Source organism: Acomys minous, assembly GCF_964271855.1.
Source record: "Acomys minous genome assembly, chromosome: 8".
Taxonomy (NCBI): Eukaryota; Metazoa; Chordata; class Mammalia; order Rodentia; family Muridae; genus Acomys; species Acomys minous.
This window is the reverse complement of record NC_140489.1, coordinates 126179818-126201962: the sequence shown is the minus strand read 5'-3', so window position 1 is coordinate 126201962 and position 22145 is coordinate 126179818. Positions and strand designations below refer to the sequence as shown.

General features: G+C 51.7%; 3 protein-coding genes across 7 annotated transcripts; 2 read left to right on the top strand and 1 right to left on the bottom strand.

The window, feature by feature from the left end:
- The first annotated feature begins 301 nt into the window (after nucleotides 1–301).
- CREB3 (cAMP responsive element binding protein 3) lies at nucleotides 302–5313 on the top strand. Of its 4 annotated transcripts, XM_084791539.1 has the most exons (10): nucleotides 302–414; nucleotides 500–655; nucleotides 746–902; nucleotides 985–1055; nucleotides 1170–1259; nucleotides 2893–2999; nucleotides 3590–3658; nucleotides 4467–4551; nucleotides 4637–4721; nucleotides 4801–5313. In XM_084791539.1, the coding sequence occupies exons 2-10, from the start codon at nucleotides 509–511 to the stop codon at nucleotides 5118–5120; spliced, it is 1131 nt and encodes a 376-aa protein (XP_084647665.1). In that variant the 5' UTR covers nucleotides 302–414; nucleotides 500–508; the 3' UTR covers nucleotides 5121–5313. The 4 variants fall into 4 exon arrangements, with proteins under 4 accessions (XP_084647665.1, XP_084647667.1, XP_084647666.1 ...); XM_084791538.1 differs by having other exon boundaries at nucleotides 327–655; XM_084791540.1 differs by lacking the exon at nucleotides 3590–3658 and having other exon boundaries at nucleotides 324–655.
- On the bottom strand, nucleotides 5245–17228 carry GBA2 (glucosylceramidase beta 2; the record flags this gene model as incomplete). Of its 2 annotated transcripts, XM_084791535.1 has the most annotated exons (17): nucleotides 5245–5786; nucleotides 6042–6233; nucleotides 6321–6436; nucleotides 6515–6657; nucleotides 6775–6881; nucleotides 6995–7146; nucleotides 7248–7355; nucleotides 7534–7638; nucleotides 7843–8015; nucleotides 8215–8340; nucleotides 8412–8565; nucleotides 8705–8807; nucleotides 9199–9438; nucleotides 9676–9894; nucleotides 12636–12751; nucleotides 12945–13036; nucleotides 16894–17228. In XM_084791535.1, 17 exons carry the CDS (start codon nucleotides 17226–17228, stop codon nucleotides 5508–5510), a joined length of 2760 nt encoding a protein of 919 aa, XP_084647661.1. In that variant the 3' UTR covers nucleotides 5245–5507. The 2 variants fall into 2 exon arrangements, with proteins under 2 accessions (XP_084647661.1, XP_084647662.1); XM_084791536.1 differs by lacking the exons at nucleotides 12636–12751; nucleotides 12945–13036; nucleotides 16894–17228 and having other exon boundaries at nucleotides 9199–9433; nucleotides 9676–9872.
- A 532-nt stretch (nucleotides 17229–17760) lies between these two features.
- RGP1 (RGP1 homolog, RAB6A GEF complex partner 1) lies at nucleotides 17761–22119 on the top strand. Its single transcript, XM_084791537.1, has 9 exons — nucleotides 17761–17899; nucleotides 18223–18357; nucleotides 18733–18869; nucleotides 19130–19213; nucleotides 19311–19460; nucleotides 19693–19839; nucleotides 20049–20176; nucleotides 20331–20520; nucleotides 21718–22119. Exons 2-9 carry the CDS (start codon nucleotides 18242–18244, stop codon nucleotides 21939–21941), a joined length of 1176 nt encoding a protein of 391 aa, XP_084647663.1. The 5' UTR covers nucleotides 17761–17899; nucleotides 18223–18241; the 3' UTR covers nucleotides 21942–22119.
- The last annotated feature ends 26 nt before the right edge of the window (nucleotides 22120–22145 follow it).

The following is a 22145-nucleotide window of genomic DNA, read 5'->3' as shown; positions in this document are numbered from 1 at the left end:
AGCTCTCGATGCTCGTACGCCCGCGAAGCCTGGCCGCCCCTCCCCAGCAGGAAGCGAGGGCGCGGCGCGCTGGAGAGAGAACGCCCGAACGAACAGAGCCGGAGTTCTGATTTTAGACTCTTTAAGTTCTTTTTTTTTTTTTTCCTAGCTCGCGGCGAAGGCGGGGCCGGATCCTCAGAATCCCCGCCCTGGGGTGTGGGAAGCTGTACGGAACGTCCGCACAATTTGCATAGCCCGCGGGACGTGGCTTTAGTCCAAGAACCACTTCCGACTTGGAGTCGGGAACTCCAAGTCCCAGGATGCCACGGGACTGTGAGCATCACTTCCGTTGTGTTGGAAGCTGAGGAGACTAGAAGTTGGGAGGTGGCTGTGGTTTATAGTGACCGCTGAGGCCCACGGCCGGGAGTGACGAAGGTAAGCAGAGCCGGCTTGACAGACCGAGAGCGGCCGTGCCTAACGTTCGGAGGCTGGATCTGCGTGGAGGGATTTCTATCCGTAGATATCCCAGATGGATCCTGGTGATCAGGACCTGCTAGCTTTGGATCCTGGTGATCAGGACCTGCTGGGTTTCCTGCTTGAGGGAAGCGGAGATTTGTGGGCTGCGACTGAGCAGGACGTGGAGGCTCCGCTGGACTTGGAGCTGCCGCCTTCCGAGGTGGGTGGGCGTTCAGAGTGGGGAAGCTAGCGACGACGGCTGTGAGACCCAGGGTACGGAGATAAAGCAAGGGCCCTTTGAATTTGTTAGAACTCGCTGCAAGCACTGAGCGACTGGGAGGTAGAGGATTTCCTGAGCTCTCTGCTCAGTCCCTCGGCGTCGCTGGATGTTTTCAGCTCTGCCAACTCCTCGGTTCGCCATGACCACAGCTATTCCCTCCCACAGGAGCATGTCTCCATAGATCTAGGTGAGTGTGAAATGTTACGCCATGGGGGCGAGGAGAGAGAGAGAGCTCACAAGCCTAGCTAGTCCCACTTTCGCTTTTGCAGATACTGGGAGCTTCCAAAGGGAGGGGTTCCACGTAACTCCACTGTGTGTGGAGGAAACAGCAGCAGAGCAGGTACTACTGGACTTGATTTGTCAGGATTACCTCCCCTTGCAGAGGGCCAGGATTCGCCCATTCTGCCCTGACATCCCCATGCTTTTCTCTCTCCACTATATTCTACAACCTTAGGAGATTTCTAGGCTGGTACTGACCGAGGAAGAGAAGAGGCTCTTGGAGAAGGAGGGGCTTACTCTGCCCTCAACACTTCCTCTCACTAAGGTAATGTTCCTGTTGGTGGAGCAAAAGCTGGAGGGGGTTAGGGTGACCCCAAGTAGGCAAACTCCGTTTATTTCTATCAATCCCTTGAAAAAGGACTGAGGTCAGGAACCAAGCCGACTTGCTGCCAGTGGGAACCTGGGACAGGTAGAGAGAATAGGCTAGATGCCAGGGTAGATCCAGATCTTGTGGGGCTTGGTCACATGTTGGTGTCCCTTTCAAAATCATCAGCTCGGTAGGAAAAGGCCCTCGCTGTCAGGCCTGATGATCAGGTATCTGTCCCTGGGACCCACATGGTAGAAGGAGAGAATTGACTCCTCCAAGTGCCCTGATCTCCACACAAGCACATACAAGAGATAATTTTGAAAATGTCAGCTAGCATTAGTACAGAGCCGCGAAATGGACTGCAAATGAAGGGCCTTGACAAAGTCTAGTGTTATTGTAGCACATCACCTCTTGCTCCATGGTAGAAGTGTTTGAGAGGCTCTGGACCAGTCTAACAAAAACAATTGGCAAAGCTGGGCACGGTGGCTCAACACCTCTATAGTCCCAGCACTCTGGAGGCAGAGATAGAAAGGTCTTCACAAGTTCAAAGTCACGTCCCAAAGTGTATGCTGGAATTGTAGGCATTTGCTACTGCAGCTAGTTTTTGTAGCAAACGTTTATATGTCATTTACCTTTTGCCTTTTAAATGTTTTCACGGAACCTTTGGTTATATAGACCTTTAGTTATTTGGGGCAGGAGGTTCAGGAGTTAAAGGCCAGCCTTAGCATCCATCATGTTGAGTTCAGGCAAGTTCAGGACTACACGAAACACTGATCCCTGTCCCCACCATTACAAGATGAGGGAGCAATGTATTAATAGGAAAGAAAATGGAATTTGGAAATTATCAATAGAGCTGCTGTCCCCAGGACAGTAACTGTCTGGTCCTCCTTCACACTGGCCACCACCCAGTGAGATTTGGATGTAGCAGTGCTTGTCCCAGTGCCTAGGTTATAAGCATGTACCACCACACCTAGCTTAAGAGGAATTTTTAAAAATTAATTAAATTAGAGGCTGGAAAGATGGCTCAGTGGTTTAGAGCACTTTCTGTTCTTCTAGGGGACCCGGGGTTCAAGCCCTAGCAGCCACATGGCAGCTCACAACTGTCAGTAACTCCAGTCCAGGAGGTCTGACGCCCTTTTCTGGCCTATGTGGTACCAGGCACACAAATCATACATAGACATACATACAGGCAAAACATCTTACACATAAAAGTAGTAATTAAAAAAAGTCTAGGCCAGGAGTAGTGGCTCACACCTTTAATCCCAGCACTCAGGAGGCAGGCGGATCTCTGTGTGTTTGAAGCCAGCATGGTCTACAAAGTGAGTCCAGGACAGCTAAGGCGACACAGAGAGACCCTGTCTTGAACTTCCCCCACCCCCCAAGTCTAGCTTTTGAGTGTTGAGCACCAGCCCTTGGATCCATTCACACAGAAGGTGAATGCCTACTGATCAGAGAAGCTGTGGAGTCTTTGATTAGGAAGACGTTGAACTCAGCTGCCTTCCAACACACCTAAGTAATGTAGGCAGGTACATAATAATATACAGGCATATAATAATACACCTTGGGTGGCCTTTTCCCCATCTTCTCTTAGGGGGAGGAACAAGTTCTAAAACGAGTACGGAGGAAGATTCGCAACAAGAGAGCAGCTCAAGAAAGCCGCAAGAAGAAGAAGGTGTATGTAGGGGGGCTGGAGAGCAGGTAAGAAAGAAAGATCGTGAGGGGGTTAGAAGCCTTATGTAGGGGGCTGGAGAGCAGGTAAGAAAGATGGGGGGGTTAGAAGCCTTATGTAGGGGGCTGGAGAGCAGGTAAGAAAGAAAGACCGTGAGGGGGTTAGAAGCCTTATGTAGGGGGCTGGAGAGCAGGTAAGAAAGAAAGACCGTGAGGGGGTTAGAAGCCTTATGTAGGGGGGCTGGAGAGCAGGTAAGAAAGAAAGATCGTGAGGGGGTTAGAAGCCTTATGTAGGGGGCTGGAGAGCAGGTAAGAAAGAAAGATCGTGAGGGGGTTAGAAGCCTTATGTAGGGGGCTGGAGAGCAGGTAAGAAAGATGGGGGGGTTAGAAGCCTTATGTAGGGGGCTGGAGAGCAGGTAAGAAAGAAAGATCGTGAGGGGGTTAGAAGCCTTATGTAGGGGGCTGGAGAGCAGGTAAGAAAGAAAGATCGTGAGGGGGTTAGAAGCCTTATGTAGGGGGCTGGAGAGCAGGTAAGAAAGAAAGACCGTGGGGTGGGGGGAGTTAGAAGCCTGATGTTTTTGAAGGGAGGACACGGACATGTTATCTATGTTGTCCTCCAGGGTCTTGAAATACACTGCCCAGAATCAGGAGCTGCAGAACAAAGTACAACTTCTAGAGGAACAGAATCTGTAAGCGACCATTAATAGTCATAAATTCCTTCCTTCCTTTTTTAAGAAAATATTTATTTATTTAGTATATGAGTGCTCTATCTGCATGTACACCTGCAGGCCAGAAGAGGGCATCAGATCTCATTCTAGATGGATGAGAGCCACCATGTGGTTGGTGGGAATAGAACTCAGGACCTCTGGTAGAGCAGACAGTGCTCTTAACCACTGAGCCATCTCTCCAGCCTCGTTATAAATTTCTTAATGCTTTCTCACTGTTCCCACTGTTCTACATGATTTCTAACTGGATAACTCCTAAATGCAAAAATCTGGTGGTTGGCATTCACCAGGTCTCAAACTCAAGTCAAGGGGAATCACTTTACAAGAAGCTGAGGAGAAACTAGGCTCAAGATAAAGAAAGAAGAAGTAAAAGACTGAATAGAGGTCCCCAGCATCAGAGCAGTTGCAGTTATGGGGATGGGACTGGATGGGTAAAACATTCTAGGTGGAGAGAAAACAGTTATCTCTAGCATGGGGTGCACCCAGAAGGTGCATACTGTCCGCGGGAGGGCTGCATGCGTAGCTGATCAGCCTTGGAGAAGTTTTCTTGGAGGTATTTGTTTAAGTCAGGGTAGAGAAATTTTATTTTTTGTTTCAATAAGGAACTATAGGCATTTGTGCACAAAGAAGTTATTTGGGGGAGAAATGGCAAGGAAGTTAAGAGATTGGATCCACTGCAGCAGTGGAGTGGGGGGCCTTAAACAGGAGCGTTCACTACACCTCAGGGTGGTAGTCCAGGGCATGCTCACCACTGTTTCTTCTCTTCCCTTAGGTCCCTTCTAGGTCAGCTGAGGAAACTTCAGGCCATGGTGGTTGAGATAGCAAACAAAACCAGCAGTGGCAGCACGTGTGTCCTGGTGAGGACGGGATGAGAGAGCCTTTCCTTGGCAGAACCAGGCTGTATGACCCCGAGCCCTTCATCTCCGTTTTCCTGTGTTCTAGGTCCTCCTGTTTTCTTTCTGTCTTCTTCTGGTACCTGCTATGTACTCCTCTGACACAAGGGGGCGCGTGCCAGCTGAGTATGTCGGTAAGAGCACACCTGAGGGCGTGGGCTGTGATAGAGGGCTTTCCTGGTGTTGTCTCCTGACCAGTCTTTGTCTCTTCAGTGTTGCACCGCCAGCTTCGTGCCCTCCCCAGTGAGGACCGTCAGCAGCAGGAGCAGCAGCTGCCTGCCCTGCAGCCAGAATTACCGAAGCACAGCACACACCAGTTGCTGGGTCGCTCAGAGCACATGCTCCTGGCTGCCAACTTCTGCCTACTTTACCACATACCTCAGGCAGAGGCGCCCCTGGACTGGCCACTCCTTGATCTTTCCTCAGAGACCTCAGGCCCCAACCTTCCCCTTCAGGCAAATCTTTCAGAAAATGGGGCATGGCTACCTGCCCGCAGCCCTTCTGTCATCTTGCAGGGCAGGTGTTCAGGCTAGATGAGGGTCTGGGAGTCCTCAGCCTGAGGCCTGCTGTCTGTCTTCAAACAGCAAGGAGCAGGGGAGCTGGCTTTTGCTCCTGTGCCCCACTAGATGCCTGGGAACTCAGACGCACCACACTTACTAGTTTTCTGGGTCTTTTACTGATACCTGTGTTTATCTGTTGTCCCAAGAATTGACTTGGAGAAATGTACTGGCTTTGAATATTTCATCCACCGAAGCAGCGGGTAGGGTAAGAAATAAATAAGTGGTTCCTCAGCCCCTTGTTACTGGCACAGTCAGGAGGAAGAAGGGCAGGGGCACGATTGTCCAGTTGGCTCAGGGCTGCAGGAGTTGTGGGAGGACGGGGCGCAGACCAGTGCAGAGGCCGGGCCTCACAGTCCAGAGTCACTCTGGACTCAGGCTTGACAAAGGTTTCTTTGGTCCACATTCAGGCTCTGTGCTGAGTCCTGTCCGCTGTGTGACCACTGGCCTGCTGCTCTCTTTATGCTGCTGCTGTTGCAGGGCCAGCTGCATGGCCCAGATGCTCAGTGGCCGCATGTAGGCCAGGGAGCGGAACACTCGCTGCTGGCAGTACGCCTCTGGGGTCTGGAAAGCCAGGCCCAGGCGTTCCCATACGGTGCGGTAACAGCCTTCAGCTGTCCGGAAACCTTCCCAAGTCAAGCCCTGTGGGGAGAGGTAGAAGTCATACATAATAACTGGCTCTCTTGGGACACTTACTGCTTAGCCTAGCAGATAAAATAGTGGGCCGTTTGCCCTAAAGGCAAGAGGTGGAATGTGGAGCAGGGAAAAGGGAGCTCTATGGACAGATAAGGTGGCATTAGGGTGTCTTTGGGATAAATTTAATGGAAATAAATAAATTTAGAGGAAGTTTCCTGGATCCATTACAAATGATGAAGGGATGGAAAAGGACTGTATTACCTCTTGGATCATGGTGGCTGCCAGCCCGTAGACCACACCCACCCAAACTTCATCAGATTGTACACTGGATCTATCAGGGACACCATGAGGCTGCATCCCATTCACAGCCCCCATGGCTCCTCCTGCAAAGGCCTGGACGTTGAGCTCAAAGATGGTTTGGAGAGCACGGACCACATGCAGGGTAGGAAATACCTGGAGGAGGAAGAGCAGGGGCAGAGTCTCTTATACGTGCTTCCCGCCTCCAGGGAGCCCCTCTTTCTGCCTTTTCTAGTCTCTCACCTCAGTGTCCCCTTCTCCTAGGCCACAGGCCCTCAGGAACCACTGCCCAGCACACTGGTCGGACATGACGATGCGAGACTGAGGGTGGGAGCTACTGTCATAGTTGTAATAGCGGCCTGGAGTAGAGGAAGGGCAAAGTGACGCTGCTGTGTCCCTGTAGTTGGCTTAAGATGTCCCAGGTTGCTTTTACTCACCATTCCAGAGAAGTCTTTCGTAAGCTTCTCGGCCTCGGCAGAGAATGTTAGAAAACTTCTCCTGGACGTCCTGGGCCCCACACACAATAGCCATCTGAACCATCACAGCCACAGCTGCCAGCCACAGCCCTCCACAGTAAGCACTGCTCAGGGACAGGGGCTGGGTGAGACTGGCAGCTCCAGCCCCTCCCATGAATGAGCACTACTGTCCTATGGTGCCCAGTTCCCCACCTCAGACCTAGAAACCCCCACCCCCAAACCTGGGGCCTGTGGTGACCCATCCGTCATAGGTCTGGTCTGGGTAGCCTCCGTTCTCAATGAGGCCATCTTGGTCCTTGTCAAACTTCATTTCAGATTCCATCACAGCCTAGAGAGGGGCAAGACACTGAAGACTTAGGTTCTAAGAAAGATACCAGCCATCTGAGTTCTCCCAGGACACCAGCCATGTCCCTGGTAGACGGGACACTACTCATTCCTTACCAGACACACGGGCCACATGTCCTTCAGGAAACCTTGATCGCCCGTCAGGTAATAGTCGCGATAAACTTGCAGCACAAACTTCAGGTTCAGGTCCTTCCAGTCCGCAGTATCATGAATCAAGTATGCATTGACCCGGAGCCATGGCTCGTCATCTGTTGGAGGGGAGGGGACCTGGTTTGTCTCCACTGGTGGACAGGGTAGAGGGCATAAAAGTTGATAGATGGAAGCTGACGTTGGGGTAGCGGAATCTTACCTGGGTCCCCAATATCGTGAGGGATAACGTTCTTCCTTTTCACAGGCGCCATCACACCACTCATCAGGTACCGTCGCCGTGTCAGGTCCTCCTTGAAAGTTGCCAGAGCTGGGGGAGCAGACACAAGTATGTGAGGGAAGCAGGGAGTGGGCAGGTGCTGTGTGGGTGACCCCAGAGAAGAACTAATAAGCAAGGTACAGGTATGCTCAGGGGAAGGGCAAGGACATGGCCTCTGAGAGACAACAAAGGCTCAAGGGTAAAGAAAGCTGAGGCCAGTTACTCTCACCCATATCATACTGCAGACTGAGCTCAAGTTTGGGCCACAGCATGACGAGGGCAAAAGAAGCATAAAAGTGGACGTCATATGTGTTGTACATGCGATACTCCTGGCCTGTAGGAATGAGACAGACACTGTTGCCAGTATCCAAGCTTCCCCTTGGGCACTCTTCAGAAATTAGAAGGAGGGCACAGTCAACTTTGCATGGCCACCATTTATCCCTTCCCATCAGTACCTTGGGATAGGCAAAATCTGTCATCTTGGGCTGTGCAGGACCCTAGCCAGCCTGACACACCTCAGCCCACCAGCAACCCGTACCCTCAAGATAGCCAAATCGCCCATAGTCCTGCAGAATGGGGCGAAGCTGATGCATGCTCCCTCCCAGCTCCTCTGGTAGGGAGTCTTCAGGAACTTCCAGCCATACTGTGCCTCCATCAGCCAGGAAGTACAATTCATTGAACAGTGCAGATTTGTACCAGGCAGGTAAGGATCTGGGAAGCCAAGAGGAGGGAAAAGATCTTTTGAGCTTCTGAGAAATAAAGGATTGGATTCTAGAGTTCAGAGGAGTAGGGGCACTAAGTGAGTCCCGGCACAGCCCTACTGCCTGGTCCCTGGGCAGATGATGGGCAGACAGATCATCCTGTTTGGAGTTAAGTGCCTAGCAGAAAGTACAAGGGGACTCGCTAGCACCTGTCATCCAGCACTGGGCTCTGCCATGCCGTGATTCTCTTCTCCCAGTCTGCATATTGGCACAGTGCATAGTGGCTGAGAGCAGGTGCCACGTCACCATCTGAACCAAAGAACCGTGTATACCGCCTGGGATGGAAAGAAAGCGTAAGAACAGGTGCTCTGGCCAGAGCCCGGGGCCTGTGGGTCCCTGCATTTACCTGTAGTGGACCTGGCCCTTAGCTCCAAACACGATCCTAGGCATGTCCCAAGCCAGTGAGAACTCCAGGCAGCACCGACCTCGTGGTGGCAGCTTCCTGGAGATACACACAGCCCCAGCGACACCCTCTCCTTTTTGTGTTGGGGTGCTTTGGCCTAAGAAGCACAGAGGAATCAGCACAGGCACCTCCATGAGCCCCACAGCTGGGAACTGCTAACTCGAGGGCCTTCCACCCTGGTCCTAAGACAGGACACAGCCTTTGTTCCCAACACCTCCCAGCCAAGCCCCCATCACCAGCGGGGGAGTCCAGCTGTCCATCTTGCAGTAGGTCCTGCCACACCTGCTGCCCAGTGCTGTCAGGGTCAAAGGCTGTGATGTAGGATACTGTGGTATCTGCCTGTTAAGGAGCCAAAGACTCTGTGAGGGCAGGTACAAGCACACTGGATTCTTTTTTGTTTGTTTGTTTTTGTTTTTTTCGAGACAGGGTCTCTCTGTGTAGCCTTGGCTGTCCTGGATTCCCTTTATAGACCAGGCTGGCCTCGAACTCACAGCGATCTACCTGCCTCTGCCTCCCAAGTGCTGGGATTAAAGGCATGCGCCACCACCGCCCGGCCCTGCACACTGGATTCTTACTGGCACATCTCTTCTACACTGTCACGTCTGAGTGCCAGAGACTGAGGGCTGTGAGGAGTTGACGAAACGAGACTATGGGACAGGGAGTAGGTTCGGGTCCAGGCTGTGAGGGCAGGGGCTCCCAGGGGGCAGCATAGAGTGGACTCCTCCATTACCGTGCATCGTGCAGCCACAGCCATGGTGTAGGGGTTTGGAGGGGTTGGATGGTGAAGGAGTAACCCCTGTATGGTCGTCCCGTCCTGTTCCAGGCAGAATGGCTCATTCCACAAGCCTCCTGGGGCGTCATCTTCACCTCCTAGTCCGTTCCGCATGGAGAACATAAGGGACACATCCAGGGCTTCATCTCCTTCGTTTTCTATGTCCCACACAAAGAGGCCTACAGGGAGGCTGCTGTCCTGGGGATAAAAGACTGGACTCAGTCTCAGTGTCCCCATGTGTGGCTCCACTCACTCCTCAGGACCAGCCATGGGCATAAGAGAACCTTCTCAAATATTCCCCACTAGACCCCCTTCCATCTTCCTTGCATCTCCAATATTCCCAGGAAACTGGTGGACCAGAAGATCTGGAAAGCTAGGGAACCAGTGTGTCGTTCACAAAACCGGCAGCAGCGGTGGATCTGGAGGAAGCCTCACCTGGTAGTCATGGGGCAAGATGGGTGTGACCTGGCGGCAGGTGAGGGTGACACTCTGGCCGGGAAGCTGATAGACTGTCCAGGCTCGGGGATAGAGGGCGTGGTAGAAAGCAAAGCAACCACACAGGCCCCAGTTCCAGCTGCGCAGGACCCTTGGACGCTCCAGGGACAGAACTTGCTGATACACAGTCCGCCCATCCCGCCGCAAGCATACTGTAAACTTGATCAAAAAAGCAGACAGGCTAGAACAAGTGACACTCTGGTCTCCTCCCCTAAAACACTCCTCCCTTCTCGGGCTGTCATCTACAGCCTTAGATTGTCTTTCAGGCCTTCCTTCCAGCTCCGTGAGCCCCCATCATGTCTCCTGCCTCTGCCTTCATGCCTGATCTCAGTACCTTAGTCAGGCCTGTACTAGCTCTGCCTCTTGGTAGCAGAAAATGATCTAACAAAGTATGTGCCAATCCCTGCTTAGAATGTTTCACTGACTCCTAAAGCACTCAATGCTAAACTCTAACCTGGCTTTCAAAGCCCGAATAGCCTGGCCTCTGCCTCTTCATGGGCGCTCTGGTCACACAAACACCTTCAAGACTCTGCCTATAGTCATCGCCTCATCTTTCAAGGACTAAGTCAAACACGCCCTCTTCCTCCTTCCAACATGGAGCCATGCTGATTGTGCCATTCCTCTTTATCCTAGTATTTGGTAAGTTACGTCATTGTTTTTATTTGCTATCCTGTGTCCCCAACTGTCCCATGGCTTAATCTGAAGGCAGGGGCCAATTCAAGCTTACAGAAGTGGACCTCACAGAGCTGGCGTGTGTGCAAAGAGCAAATAAAGTCTTTGCAGTGTTGTCTGGGTCACTAGCAGAGCACGCACTCTCACAGTGGCAGTTTCCATGTTTTCCAAGTTTTATTTCTCTCTCCAGTAAAACTGCAGCCTCCAGAGAGGAGGAATGCTGAGGGCTTAGTAGCTCTTTTGTTAGTTCCCAACTACGCTTGGTGTTTTTATCATATAGAAGATTTTTTTTTTCTCTTTCTTCTATCTTTTGAGATAGAGTCTTGCTCTGTGGCTCAGGCTGGCCTTGAACTGGTGATCCTCCTATCTCAGTGCTGGGCTTACAGATATGGGCCTGGCCATAAAATAATTTTTCATGTTGTTGGTGAAGTACAAATGGTTAAGACCAGCTCCTTATCGCAAGAAGGGCTGACTCTGAGTGGCATCCTTTCCCTACCACGCTGCCTTGAGCATGTTACTAATGCCTTCTGGGTTCCGACTCCTCATCTGTGAAATAATGCTAATGGTACTTTGTAGGACTGTTTTTAATATAAATGTCCCCAAAGCCCATCACAGTGTATTGACACAGTATACAGGCAATAGTCACTGCAGAGCCATGTTTCCGAAAGACATGCCCCTTGGAATACAGAAGAGATGAGGTGTGGGCTGGGGGTGGAGCTCAGACATTGAGCACAGCCACTGAACCTAATTGAGAAGAGAAGGATACGTCATCAATGGTTTAGGAATGGCCAGTCATCTGTCCTTCACAGATAAACTGAAAGCTGGAGGTATCTCTCAGGAAAAGGGGATCAGAAAGGGAGGTCATGGTGAAGGGCAGTTCATATACTGTCAGTCGAGGCCCAGATACAGAAATAGAAATGAAAAACGTGAAGTTTTAGAAAAGTGAAGAAGGTCAGAGAGAAGGGACATAGGAACGTGAGGAAGGTCAGAGACTCCCAGGGACATGGGGAGTCTTGGGCAACCACTAGAGAAATGCAGCCGGGGGCTCACCTTTGCCTAAAGGTTTACAAATCCAGGTAGGGAGACTTAGTGCTGGACATCTTTTTTTTTTTTTTTTTTTTTCTCCAAGACAGGGTTTCTCTATGTAGCCTTGGCTGTCCTGGAACTCACAGCAATCTGCCTGCCTTTGCCTCCCAAGAGCTGGGATTAAAGGTGTGTGCCATCATGCCTGGCTTGGACATCTTTTTATCACAATGACTTTTTAGACTTTGTTTTCTTTCTTCTGGTCTTCTCAAATGTTCTTTTTTAAAAATAAAGTTTCAAGCCAGTGCTGAGCGTGGTGGCGCACACCTTTAATCCCAGCACTCAGCAGGCAGAGGCTGGTGGATGGCTGTGAGTTCGAGGCCAGCCTGGTCTACAAAGTGACACTCCAGGAACAGCCAAGGCTACACAGAGAAACCCTGTCTCCAAAACAAAACAACAAAAAAAAAATTTCGAGCCAGCCCAAGATGGTTTAAGCAAGCAAAGGCACATGTCACCAAGCCGAACAGCCTGAGTTTAATTTCCAAGCCCACATGGTGGAAAGTGAGAGCCAACTTCTTCCTACAAGCTGTCTTCTGACTTTCACACCCATGCCACAGCATGCGGATGCCATAGTGAACAGTCTACACAAGTTATGCATGGAGGTTCTCTCCTCCCATCCTGTAGGTCCAGGGATGTCAGGCCTGTGTGGTTTTACCTACTGAGCCATCTCACCACTCCCCCTGCCCTCCCCCCCCCCCCGCCCACCCCTGTTTTGAGAGACAGGGTCTTAGGTCATCCAGACTAGTCTCAGCCTTACTTCCTAACTAAGGCTGGCCTTGAACTCCTCTTCTTTTTACATCTGTCCCCCAAGTAAGGATGCACCACCCCACACAGTTGCAAATGTTCATTTAGCCAGTTTAAATGACCCAGGGATTGTCTACTCTTTGCTGGGTACTGGCTGAGCTAGTTCTCAGAAGACTGAGCTAGGCAGGAGACATGCATGGGAATTATCAGCGGGTTTAGTCTTTCAAGGAACATATGTTCTGTGTTCATCTTAACCCATTGTCTGTCCATCCTAGCACAGGCTGGGCTCAGCATCCTGAAAGTGTCTACTGAACTGGATCATTGGATGTCTGTCACATCCTATGCTTGCCAAGAGTCACTCCTTTGGCTACCCTACCCCTACTCCCTTTCCTGGCTCTTACTTGGTCTGCAATGACTGTCTGGTGCTGGTACATTCCAGGGTTAAGCTGCCAACGACAGAACTGTCCTCTCCAGCCCCGGGTGATAGTGCCTCCTCCAATGCCACCCAAGGGACAACCTACAAAGGAAGTTAAGATGGTTAGTGGAGAATTGGAGGAAGAAAGCAAGCCCACGTCTCCTGCCTGGGCTCTGGAAACCTATGAAGTGGAGCCATGCATGTGGCATGCATAAGCTAGAAGCCCTTTTGCCTGACTCTATGGATTCACGGACGTGAGGCCCTCTCGGCAAAGGGCAGCTGGGCTGAGACTCACCATAGATCTGTTTCAGGGGTACACAATTCAACATGTCGATGAAAGGGGTCTTCTTTTCCACTTGAGTCTTCCGGTACCACCATTTCAAGTACCTGAGGGGCAAGTGTCAATGTGAGTAGAAGGTAAGTGGGCTTGCTCGTTCCTTCCTTCCTTCCTTCTCTCTCTCTTTCTCTCTCTGTCTCTCTCTCTCTGTTCCCCTCCCCCCCCCCCCCCGCCACAGGGTTTCTCTGTGTTGCCTTGGCTGTCCTGGACTTCCTTTCTAGACCAGGCTAGCCAGCCACCTGCCTCTGCCTCCTGAGTGCTGGGATTAAAGGTGTGCACCACCCCTCAGCCTAAGTGGGCTGTTTCTTACCAGCTGCAGTCCTCTCCCTTTGCCTTGTCACCCACTGTGATGCCCCACGGATGCCAACCTCCATGACCATTCCTATAATAATCTTAGCATCCTGAAGGCTGAGGCAGAGGATCACAAGTGTGAGGCTGGCACAGGCTTCATGGTGAGACCGTCTCAAACAATAAACTGTATCTTCCAAGCTGTCTTCCTCTGGATTACTCCAGTTCAAATCCCTCTCTTCCCAGTTGCCCAGGCACTAGTGTACGATGCTTGCTTTCGCCATTCTGAGAGAAAGTGACTGTTCTAACTCCACAGCACTGTTTTGTTTTGGTTTTTTTTTGTTTTTTTAAAGATTTATTTATTAGGTATACAGATCTTGTTATAGATGGTTGTGAGGCAACATGTGGTTGCTGGGATTTGAACTCATGACCTTTGGAAGAGCAGTCAGTGCTGCTAATCTTTGAGCCATCTCTCCAGCCCCCACAGCACTGTTTTAGCTCAAACCACAGGAGCTTTTGTCTGTGCTGGAAGGCCCAGTTGCCCCTCCCTGGCTACATCCTCCTCTACCCATCCCCCTGATTCCAAACAAGTAGAGGTTGCCAAAAGGACTTCCTCTTTTAAAAATGATTTTTATTTATCATTATAAAAGGTAAAAAATTAAGAGAATATACCATCTCAGCTGAAGATAAATATTTATAGATCCTAGACCATTTCCTCTTAAGCCCTACCCCTGCCCCCTTTAGCATTTAACTAAGTTTTCAGATTTTGCTTTTCCAGAAACCCAATCAATTAACTGGGCATGATGGATCACACTTGGGGTTGAGGCTAGCCTGGGCTACATGGTGAGTTCTGGGTCAACCTGGGCATCAGAGTGAGAACCTGTCTCAAGAGAACAAAACAAAGTCAGAATACCCACCACAGTAAAGCTTTCTGAAAAGTCACAGTGTTTTCCTGTTCTTGCTCCTTGCTCTGTGCTCACAGGAGAGCGATGAGGACGGTCACATGTGAGTGGATGTCTGCAGTTCCAAGGCTAGCACATCTGCCTCAGCCTGCCTTCTAACCTTATTCCTCATACACTCTCACTCAGGATGGGCCACTAAGCAAGCCCTATCAGTCTTCCCCATGCCCACTCTCCTTAGCCAATCATTTTGTGCCCACCGTTCAGTCACAGCAAGCAAATTATTAGGCCCATGAGCCCTCGAGCTTTTGTTTTCTCACCTACAAATGGGAATAACTTCTGCCCTAGGAACCGTGTGGAATCATGGAAAGAGCAAATAGCCTAACAGATAAGGAAGCCATCAAGTGGGACGTCTGTGACAGGTATGATGCCTGTCACACACATCTCAGCTCCTAATGACACTGCCTTGTAATTGCAGTGTGTTCCTCACATGAGCATGACAAATGTTTACGTTCCTTGTGTTAAGGGACAGTGACCAAGACTGGCTGAATGTCACCCACAGCTCTAAGCATGGGGCAAGGCACAGGGCCTGCAGCCCGTAAGTATCTGATGAACTTGTAAGTGAATGGATGTACGAACAGTGGGCGTGGAGCAGTGGACGGCAGACTGGAGCAAGAGTTGGGAGGGGAGAAATATAGTAAAAAGAATAGAAGTGGTGCCTTCTGGGGGCAGGGTAAAAGCATGGGAGACAGAGGGTAAGGTGCTACGGTAGTAAGGCTTGAAAGTCCTCGCCAGTTTAGAAGAAATAGGACAGCAATGAGAAAGCAGAAAGGATTGGAGAATTACAAGGTAGGAAAATAGGCCAAACGAAGGACTATTTGGTAGTAAATATTTATTAAGCAACCCTGGCTAAAGGACGCGCAATTGAACTCTCACTAAGCTGAGACTCCGATACCTATTCTGCCAGCACTCCTGACAGGGTGCCCTCAGGTCTCCTCGCTAGAGGGGCACCCTGACATATTCAGTTCTCCCTGTAATGTCAATCCCAGCTCAGAAATGATCCTTCTGAATTCTCGCCTCTGCTTTCTCCTCAATGTAGGGCCTCATCCCACTCCATAAGCTCTGTGTGGGTGATTCCCACCCTATCAAAGTATGGGGAGCCAAGGTCCAAGGGGCTGAGCAAGAGCTTGAGGCCTCTGTGACTCGCTCATGGTCAGTAGCTAGGATGAATGTACACCTGTTCTTGCCCTTTTCCTCATCACATGCCACCCATGGTGCCTGTCTCAGTCCGGAAATCCAATTTGATACAAAGGCTTTTGGAGTCCAAGCTGGACTGGAACACTAGGATTGCTAATTTTACTGACAACTTGACAAGCATGCCTATGAGCAATGGTTCTATTCGGCTAATTGATGCAGAGAGGTACACCTCAACTGTGGGTGACACCATCCCATGGGCTGAAGTCCTGGACTGAGTAAGGAGGAGGAAGATAGCAGAGTTCTACCCTTCCTTGCTCGCTGCTACTGGCTGTGCCACAGTGTGTTCTCTGCCATGACAGTGTGCAGTCTCAAACTGTGAGCCAAAATAAACCCTTAAGTTACTTTTGTCTGGTTTTGATCATGGAGACAAGAAAAAAGTAATACAGTCAGTTTCAAATAGGGCCAGGAGAGATGATTCTCTGAGATAGGCTGCCCACAGGAGCCAGATGTCCCAGCAGCACCAGGCCTGCCAGTTGCCCAGGGCTAGGGTTAGGTAAGTGGCCTTCCCACCACAGTCCCACAGCACTGCCTGGGGCAAGGAAGGCTTCCCTATTTTAGAGGCTTTGGGGGCTGAGTTTCTCAACTTTTATACCTCCCTCCCCAGTGCTGTGTTTCTATGTGAACTGACTCAGAATGGTGCTCTTTGTCTTCATCTCCATCTGTTCGCTGTTACTAGGTATGGTCCCTCATCACTAGTCTTTGAACTCAGTGGAGAATCCAGAAGGTTCCATAGTACGGGCTCTGGAGTGTTTGTAACCTCTGGGGTAGGAGGAAAAGCTAAGGCTGGCTTGGACAGACCCACAAGAGCACTGGGGCTGCTCCGGCATCACTGGTAGAAGTCACCATTAGAGGTCCGGGGAAGGATTTCAGTGGGGCCCAGCTCTCCCCCACTGTGATGCCCACGCTCAAATTATCCTCCTGTCTCAGCCCCTCAAGTAGGTGGCACTACAGCGTGCACTGCTTTGCCCAATTCCAACCTTGCTTCTTTGTATCAGAAGCCGCCTGTCACATACAGAGGTTGACAACAGCCAGGAATCAGAGCTTGAGAAAGGAAGCAGATGAATGCTGGGCCCGAAGCAGCATACGCCACTGAGGGGAATGCAGGCCGGAGAACCTCTTCCTCGAAAAACAAAACACTGTATCAAGTACTACAGAAAACCGGACTTGTACCTTGCTACAAAGTATAGCTAATCTCCAAGGAAGTCTGGGAAGGAGGAAGTGCTTGGGAGGGAGCCTAACTAGGAAAGCCTGACTACAGGACTACACATTCCTTCTCTTTCTGGCGGAGAAGACAAGATGCTAGGAAAAGAAGGAGGTCCCACCCTCAAAAACTGCAGGACTAAAGAGTGCAGGGGATGTGGCATACTTGACTGGAACCAGGCGTCCACCCTTTCCCACTTTCGCAGGGAGTCTTGAGTGGGAACAAAGGAATCAAGGCATTCTAGGCAACGGAATCTACTCACCTCAAGCCCATACCGAAATGCTTCACCAAGTTGCTTAGAGAGACGTTGTTGGCCTGAAAGGGTTTCCTTTTCTCTGCAAATTCGTGAGCCAAGCAGATTCGCCAGCCGAAAGGAGGCACCTGGTAGCCCCTAGCTTTACCCTCGTAGGAGGCCATCAGCTGCCCCGAGTCCTCTGAATTGCAGTAGCCTGGCTCATTCTGTGGTCCACTGTCCTCAGGGCTCCCGCAGTCTGTAACCCGCACAGCGTCAGTGTCCCCGGTATCTTCAGTACAATAAACTCGCGAATCTCCTTTGGCACAGCCGATTTGCTCGGAGGGTGGTATGCAGGTTACCATGTTCGCTGGATCCTGGGTCCTCACGACCCTGGTGGCCTCGGGTCCCTCTGACACGTTTCTGGCGTTTAGAATCGCGGGTGCCAGTTGCAGTTAGGTGCAGTACGGGGAGGGCCGGACGCTGAGGGGGAGAGCCGTGGGAAGCTGGTCTCAGGATTAAGTCGGAGCGCTCTTGCAGGTGAGGCAGTGGCCAACGCAAGAAGTCACCACCGGCTCTCCTTGGGTAGCGTCTCTAGATCCTAGGCGGGAAGGGTTGGGCCTTGTGTTCATTGGGCCGCGGTGATTAGCTCGCCCAGCCGGAGGCCGAGCAGCCCTGCGGATGGGGGCGGAGCCGCGGTACCTGCCCCGCAAAGCACCGCCCCTGGGGCCCGCCCAGGAGATGGCGGCGATCCTCTGCCCCGCCCCGGGCCGTCGCTCCAGGGTCTCCAGGGCTGGGCCCCCGCTCCCTCCGGCTGGGATCCCCAGCGCCCGCGCTCAGGTGCCAGCCACCACTGGGAGAGTGATCCGCAGCCCCGGGACCACGAGAGCCCCTTCCGGCCGGAAGCACCCCGCTCCTCCGGCCGGAAGGGGTGCCTGCCTAACCCCGCCGTGTGACAAAGGAAGTCCCGCCTCCGTCGCGCCACCGACACCAGGGACGCCAGCGATCCCTGAGCCGGTCTTGGAGGGGCGGGCAGGTGAGGATGCGCGGCGGTGTCCTGGACTAGGACGTGGAGCCTCGAGGGAAGCGGGGACAGAGACAAGGGGCCTGCGGGAGGCGGCGCAGGAGGCCTACCTACCCCGACTCTGGGCGCAGAGAGGTCCAGGGCTAAAGCGACACCCTCCAGCGGGCAGTACGGAGTCAGTATCCGCCGCCTGCCAGCGCTTCCCACCCGCATCGAAACTTGAAACCCCCCCCCCCCCCCCCATTTCTTGCCCCCATGGGGACCTAACCCTAGGTCTCAGATACTCCTTCCACCTTTCCCCTGTACTGACTCTTAGCACTCTGTTTTCCTTCTAGATTTGGTTCTGGAGCTGCCATGATTGAAGTGGTAGCTGAGCTGAGTCGAGGTCCTGTTTTTCTGGCCGGGGAGGCTCTGGAGTGTGTGGTGACGGTCACGAATCCCCTGCCCCCGACCGCCACTTCTGCATCCAGGTGGGGGATGCTGGTACCGAAGGAGGTGGCCCTTCCGGGAGGAAGCCAAGTGTTGCTCGTTCTAAATCAGAGCTTTGGTTGTCGCGTAACTACACTACCATCACCACCTGCTCCTCAGCACTCACTTTGCTCTTGTTGTAATGAAGGGCTTTATAACAAAAGATGTGGGTGACATGACCCTTTATCCTCCTTTGCGCCTCCTCTCTCTGTCGCTCCTTTTGAACTCTGTGAACTTTTCTTTGTGTAATGGTTTCACTTCAGCAGTTTCCGGATCCCCTGGTCACTATGATGGTCCTGTCAGACGGTCTTGCAGGGAAAGCATTTGTGAAGTGCCAGGAGCAATCTTCTCATGCCTTCTTTTTTCCTCTTCCACAGTGAGGCTCTGGCCTGGGCCAGTGCCCAGATCCACTGCCAGTTCCATGCCAGTGAGAGCCGTGTGGCACTGCCACCCCCTGACTCTAGTCAGCCGGATGTCCAGCCTGACAGCCAGACTGTCTTTCTGCCACACCGAGGTTAGAGACAGAGTATTTATTTGTCTTGGAGGGGAAGGAAGTCATTGTCACCCGAGGGTAAAGCTAAGCTGTGCTTGTATGATATGGTCACCAACACATCGGTGATGTAGAAGAGGAAGCTAGCTATTGGGGGCTACAAGACTGTTCCCGTATCACAACAGAAGGAATTGGTGGATTTCTCCTCGCTCTACTTGCTGTGTAACCCTGGTCAGTAATGGGCAACAGAGTCATTTCATTGGCGTCTCTATTACTTTTCCTAGGTGAGAGGGGTCAGTGTATCCTTTCCACCCCACCAAAAATTCTGTTTTGTGACCTGAGGCTAGACCCTGGAGAGTCCAAATCATGTAAGTGATTGTTCCCTAGCCCCACATTGCTTCCTGCGTGTCCTAGAGGGATGACCCTGGCTGCCTCTAGCTGCCCTGACTACTGCTTCCCAACCAGACTCCTACAGTGAAGTGCTGCCCACAGAGGGACCGCCTTCCTTTCGGGGTCAGTCAGTCAAGTATGTCTACAAACTGACCATTGGCTGCCAGCGTGTCAATTCACCCATCACTTTACTCCGAGTCCCTTTGAGAGTTCTTGTCCTGACTGGTAAGTTAGGTTCCTGGAGGGGCAGGGTGGAGTAGAGGCTTGCAAAGTATAGTGGGAAGAGGACCTGCGGGGACCCCTGGTTTCAGGGGTGGTGTTGGGGAGAGGTAGAGAGTAAGTTGAGGTGTACGCCTCAAGCATGGCTCCATTCAGCCTTGTCAGGTTAGAGTCTAAAACTAGGTGTCTGTTTGTACGTCTGGGTCCCCCCAGCGTCGCCTCCACTCATCCATTCTAGGTCTTCAGGACGTTCCCTTTCCCCGGGACGAGGCTGTGGCTCCATCCAGCCCATTCTTGGAGGAGGATGAAAGTGGGAAGAAGGATTCATGGCTAGCCGAGCTAGCGGGGGAGCGCCTCATGGCTGCCACCTCCTGCCGCAGCCTCCGTGAGAAGCCTTTTAGAATTGCCCCTCTCCAACCCTTTCCTCGGTGGGCTCCTGTCTGAGAAGCCTCCCTGCCTGCCACATCTCTTCATGGGTCCGCTAGTGTCTTGTCCCCATTATAAAGAAAAGCCTCATGTTTTGGCCCCTGAGGCTCAGTCCTAGATGTGCCCCAGTAGAAACTGTAGCCTTTTTTGGTATCTCCTTCTCCCCAGATCTGTACAATATCAGTGATGGCCGAGGTAAAGTTGGGACATTCGGTATCTTCAAATCTGTGTACAGACTCGGCGAGGACGTGGTGGGGACCTTGAACTTAGGGGAAGGAACTGTAGCTTGTTTGCAGGTGAGAAAGGGGCAGCTTTTACTGTGCTTGGCCTGAAGGGCTAGGGTGGAAAAGGCAGCCTACGAAAGAGGGGTGGTTTGTAGAAATGGAAATTGGGGTTCCTCAGGGCTACCTCTAACCTACAGTTGGTATACCCCTCTCTTCTTGCTCCCAGTTCTCGGTAAGCTTGCAAACCGAAGAGCGAGTGCAGCCTGAATATCAGCGGCGCCGGGGGACAGGAGCTGCCCCTTCAGTGTCTCATGTGACTCACGCCCGGCACCAGGAGTCCTGCCTACATACAACTAGAACCAGCTTCTCTCTCCCCATCCCTCTCTGCTCCACCCCTGGCTTCTGCACTGCCATCGGTGAGGACCTAACCACTATAGACGTGCTGACCCCTAAACTCTTAGCAGCTTTATAGGGCGCCGCTCCTACCCTGTGATGCACTGACCTCTGTTTCCCTAGCATAGTGAGTCCTGGTCGTCCTGGTCCTACTAGGTAGTTGATACTGCTGCCCTTAGTGGCATCTCTGGCTAACATGTTAACACCAGTTTCCTTAAAAAACAAAGTATTTGATCAAAGCTTTCTGCCCTGTGCCTTCTCCTCTTCATGGATACCATCTGTTTTTTCTTTGTAAAAAATTTTGTGTGTGTGTGTGCGTGTGTGTGTTTTGTTTTGTTAAGACAGGATCTCTCCCCTCCCCCTCTCCCTCTCCTCCCTCTCTCCCCCCCCCACCCCCATCAGTCGCTCTGGCTAGCCTTGAGTTCACTATGTAGACCAGACCAGACCGTCTTGCCTGCTCTTCTCGAGCTAGGATCAAAGGCATGCACCATCACACCTGGCGAAGAATGTTCAATGCACTTAATTATTTTATTTTGTGTTTGGATTGGGGCATCTGCATCGAAGCATGTGTGTGTTTAGGTCAGAGGAGAACTTTCTGGAGTTGGTTCTTTCTACTGTATGTGTACTGGGGGGTCAGATTCAGGCCATCAGGCTTGGTGGCAAGTCTCCTTAACCTACTGAGCCATCTTGATGGTTCTGAGTTTTTCAGTTTACTAAACACATTCTGCCATTTTCTTTCACCACCTACCATTTGCTTGCTTTTTGTTTGGTTGGATTTTTGATATTAGGGTCTCAGGTAGTCCCCCAGCTGGCATCAAACTGACCTTGAACTTGTGGTCCTCCTGCCTTCACCTGGCACTGGGACAGGCGTGTGCCACCACACCTGTTCTTCTTGCTTTTAGAGCAGTGGTTCTCAACCTTCCTAATGCTTTAACACAGCTCCTCATGTTGTGGTGACCCCTAACCATAAAATTATTTTTGTTGCTGCTTCAGAACTGTAACTTTGCTGCTGCCATGAATTATAATATAAATATCTGTGTTTTCCGATGGTCTTAGGCAACCCCTGTGAAAGGATCGTTTGATACCCCCTAGACCTCTCCCAACCCCCTACCCTCTCCTGACTGCCCACCCTCTCCCCTCCCCCTCCCCCCTTGCCTCCAGGGGTTGCAACCCACAGGTTGAGAACCACTGTCTCAGATCTCTGTCTTTTTCTTTCACAGTGTCCTTGAAGTGGCGGTTACATTTTGAATTTGTAACATCGCGAGAACCGGGACTGGTACTTCTGCCCCCATTGGAGCAGGCTGAGCCTGCAACCTGGACAGGGCCCGAGCAGGTGCCTGTAGACACCTTCAGCTGGGACCTCCCCATCAAAGTGCTGCCTACAAGCCCCACCCTGGTCTCCTACGCTGCTCCGGGCCCTAGCACCAGCAGCATAACTATCTGAAACGGGCTCCCATGCCCACTGTATCTCAAGATACTGAGAACTCAACCCCTGGACTCCTGTGGGGCCCACTTTCCCCACCTGGGGCCCAGCAGCCCAGGCAATGAGAAACAGGCTTTCAGCTGTAGCATTAACTTATTTATTTGGAGTAAATTGGCAGCTGCTAGTGGTTTTCCTGGAAGTGGCAGCAGCAGTGAGCAGTCAGCA

Excerpts from the sequence above, each read along its gene's own strand:
- CREB3 (XM_084791539.1), top strand. The coding sequence starts at position 509 with ATGGATCCTGGTGATCAGGACCTGCTAGCTTTGGATCCTGGTGATCAG. Across the intron at positions 1,260-2,892 it reads CAACACTTCCTCTCACTAAG|GGGGAGGAACAAGTTCTAAA; the intron begins GTAATGTTCCTG and ends ATCTTCTCTTAG. Across the intron at positions 3,659-4,466 it reads CTTCTAGAGGAACAGAATCT|GTCCCTTCTAGGTCAGCTGA; the intron begins GTAAGCGACCAT and ends CTCTTCCCTTAG.
- RGP1 (XM_084791537.1), top strand. The coding sequence starts at position 18,242 with ATGATTGAAGTGGTAGCTGAGCTGAGTCGAGGTCCTGTTTTTCTGGCC. Across the intron at positions 19,461-19,692 it reads GAGAGTTCTTGTCCTGACTG|GTCTTCAGGACGTTCCCTTT; the intron begins GTAAGTTAGGTT and ends CATCCATTCTAG. Across the intron at positions 20,177-20,330 it reads GAACTGTAGCTTGTTTGCAG|TTCTCGGTAAGCTTGCAAAC; the intron begins GTGAGAAAGGGG and ends TCTTGCTCCCAG.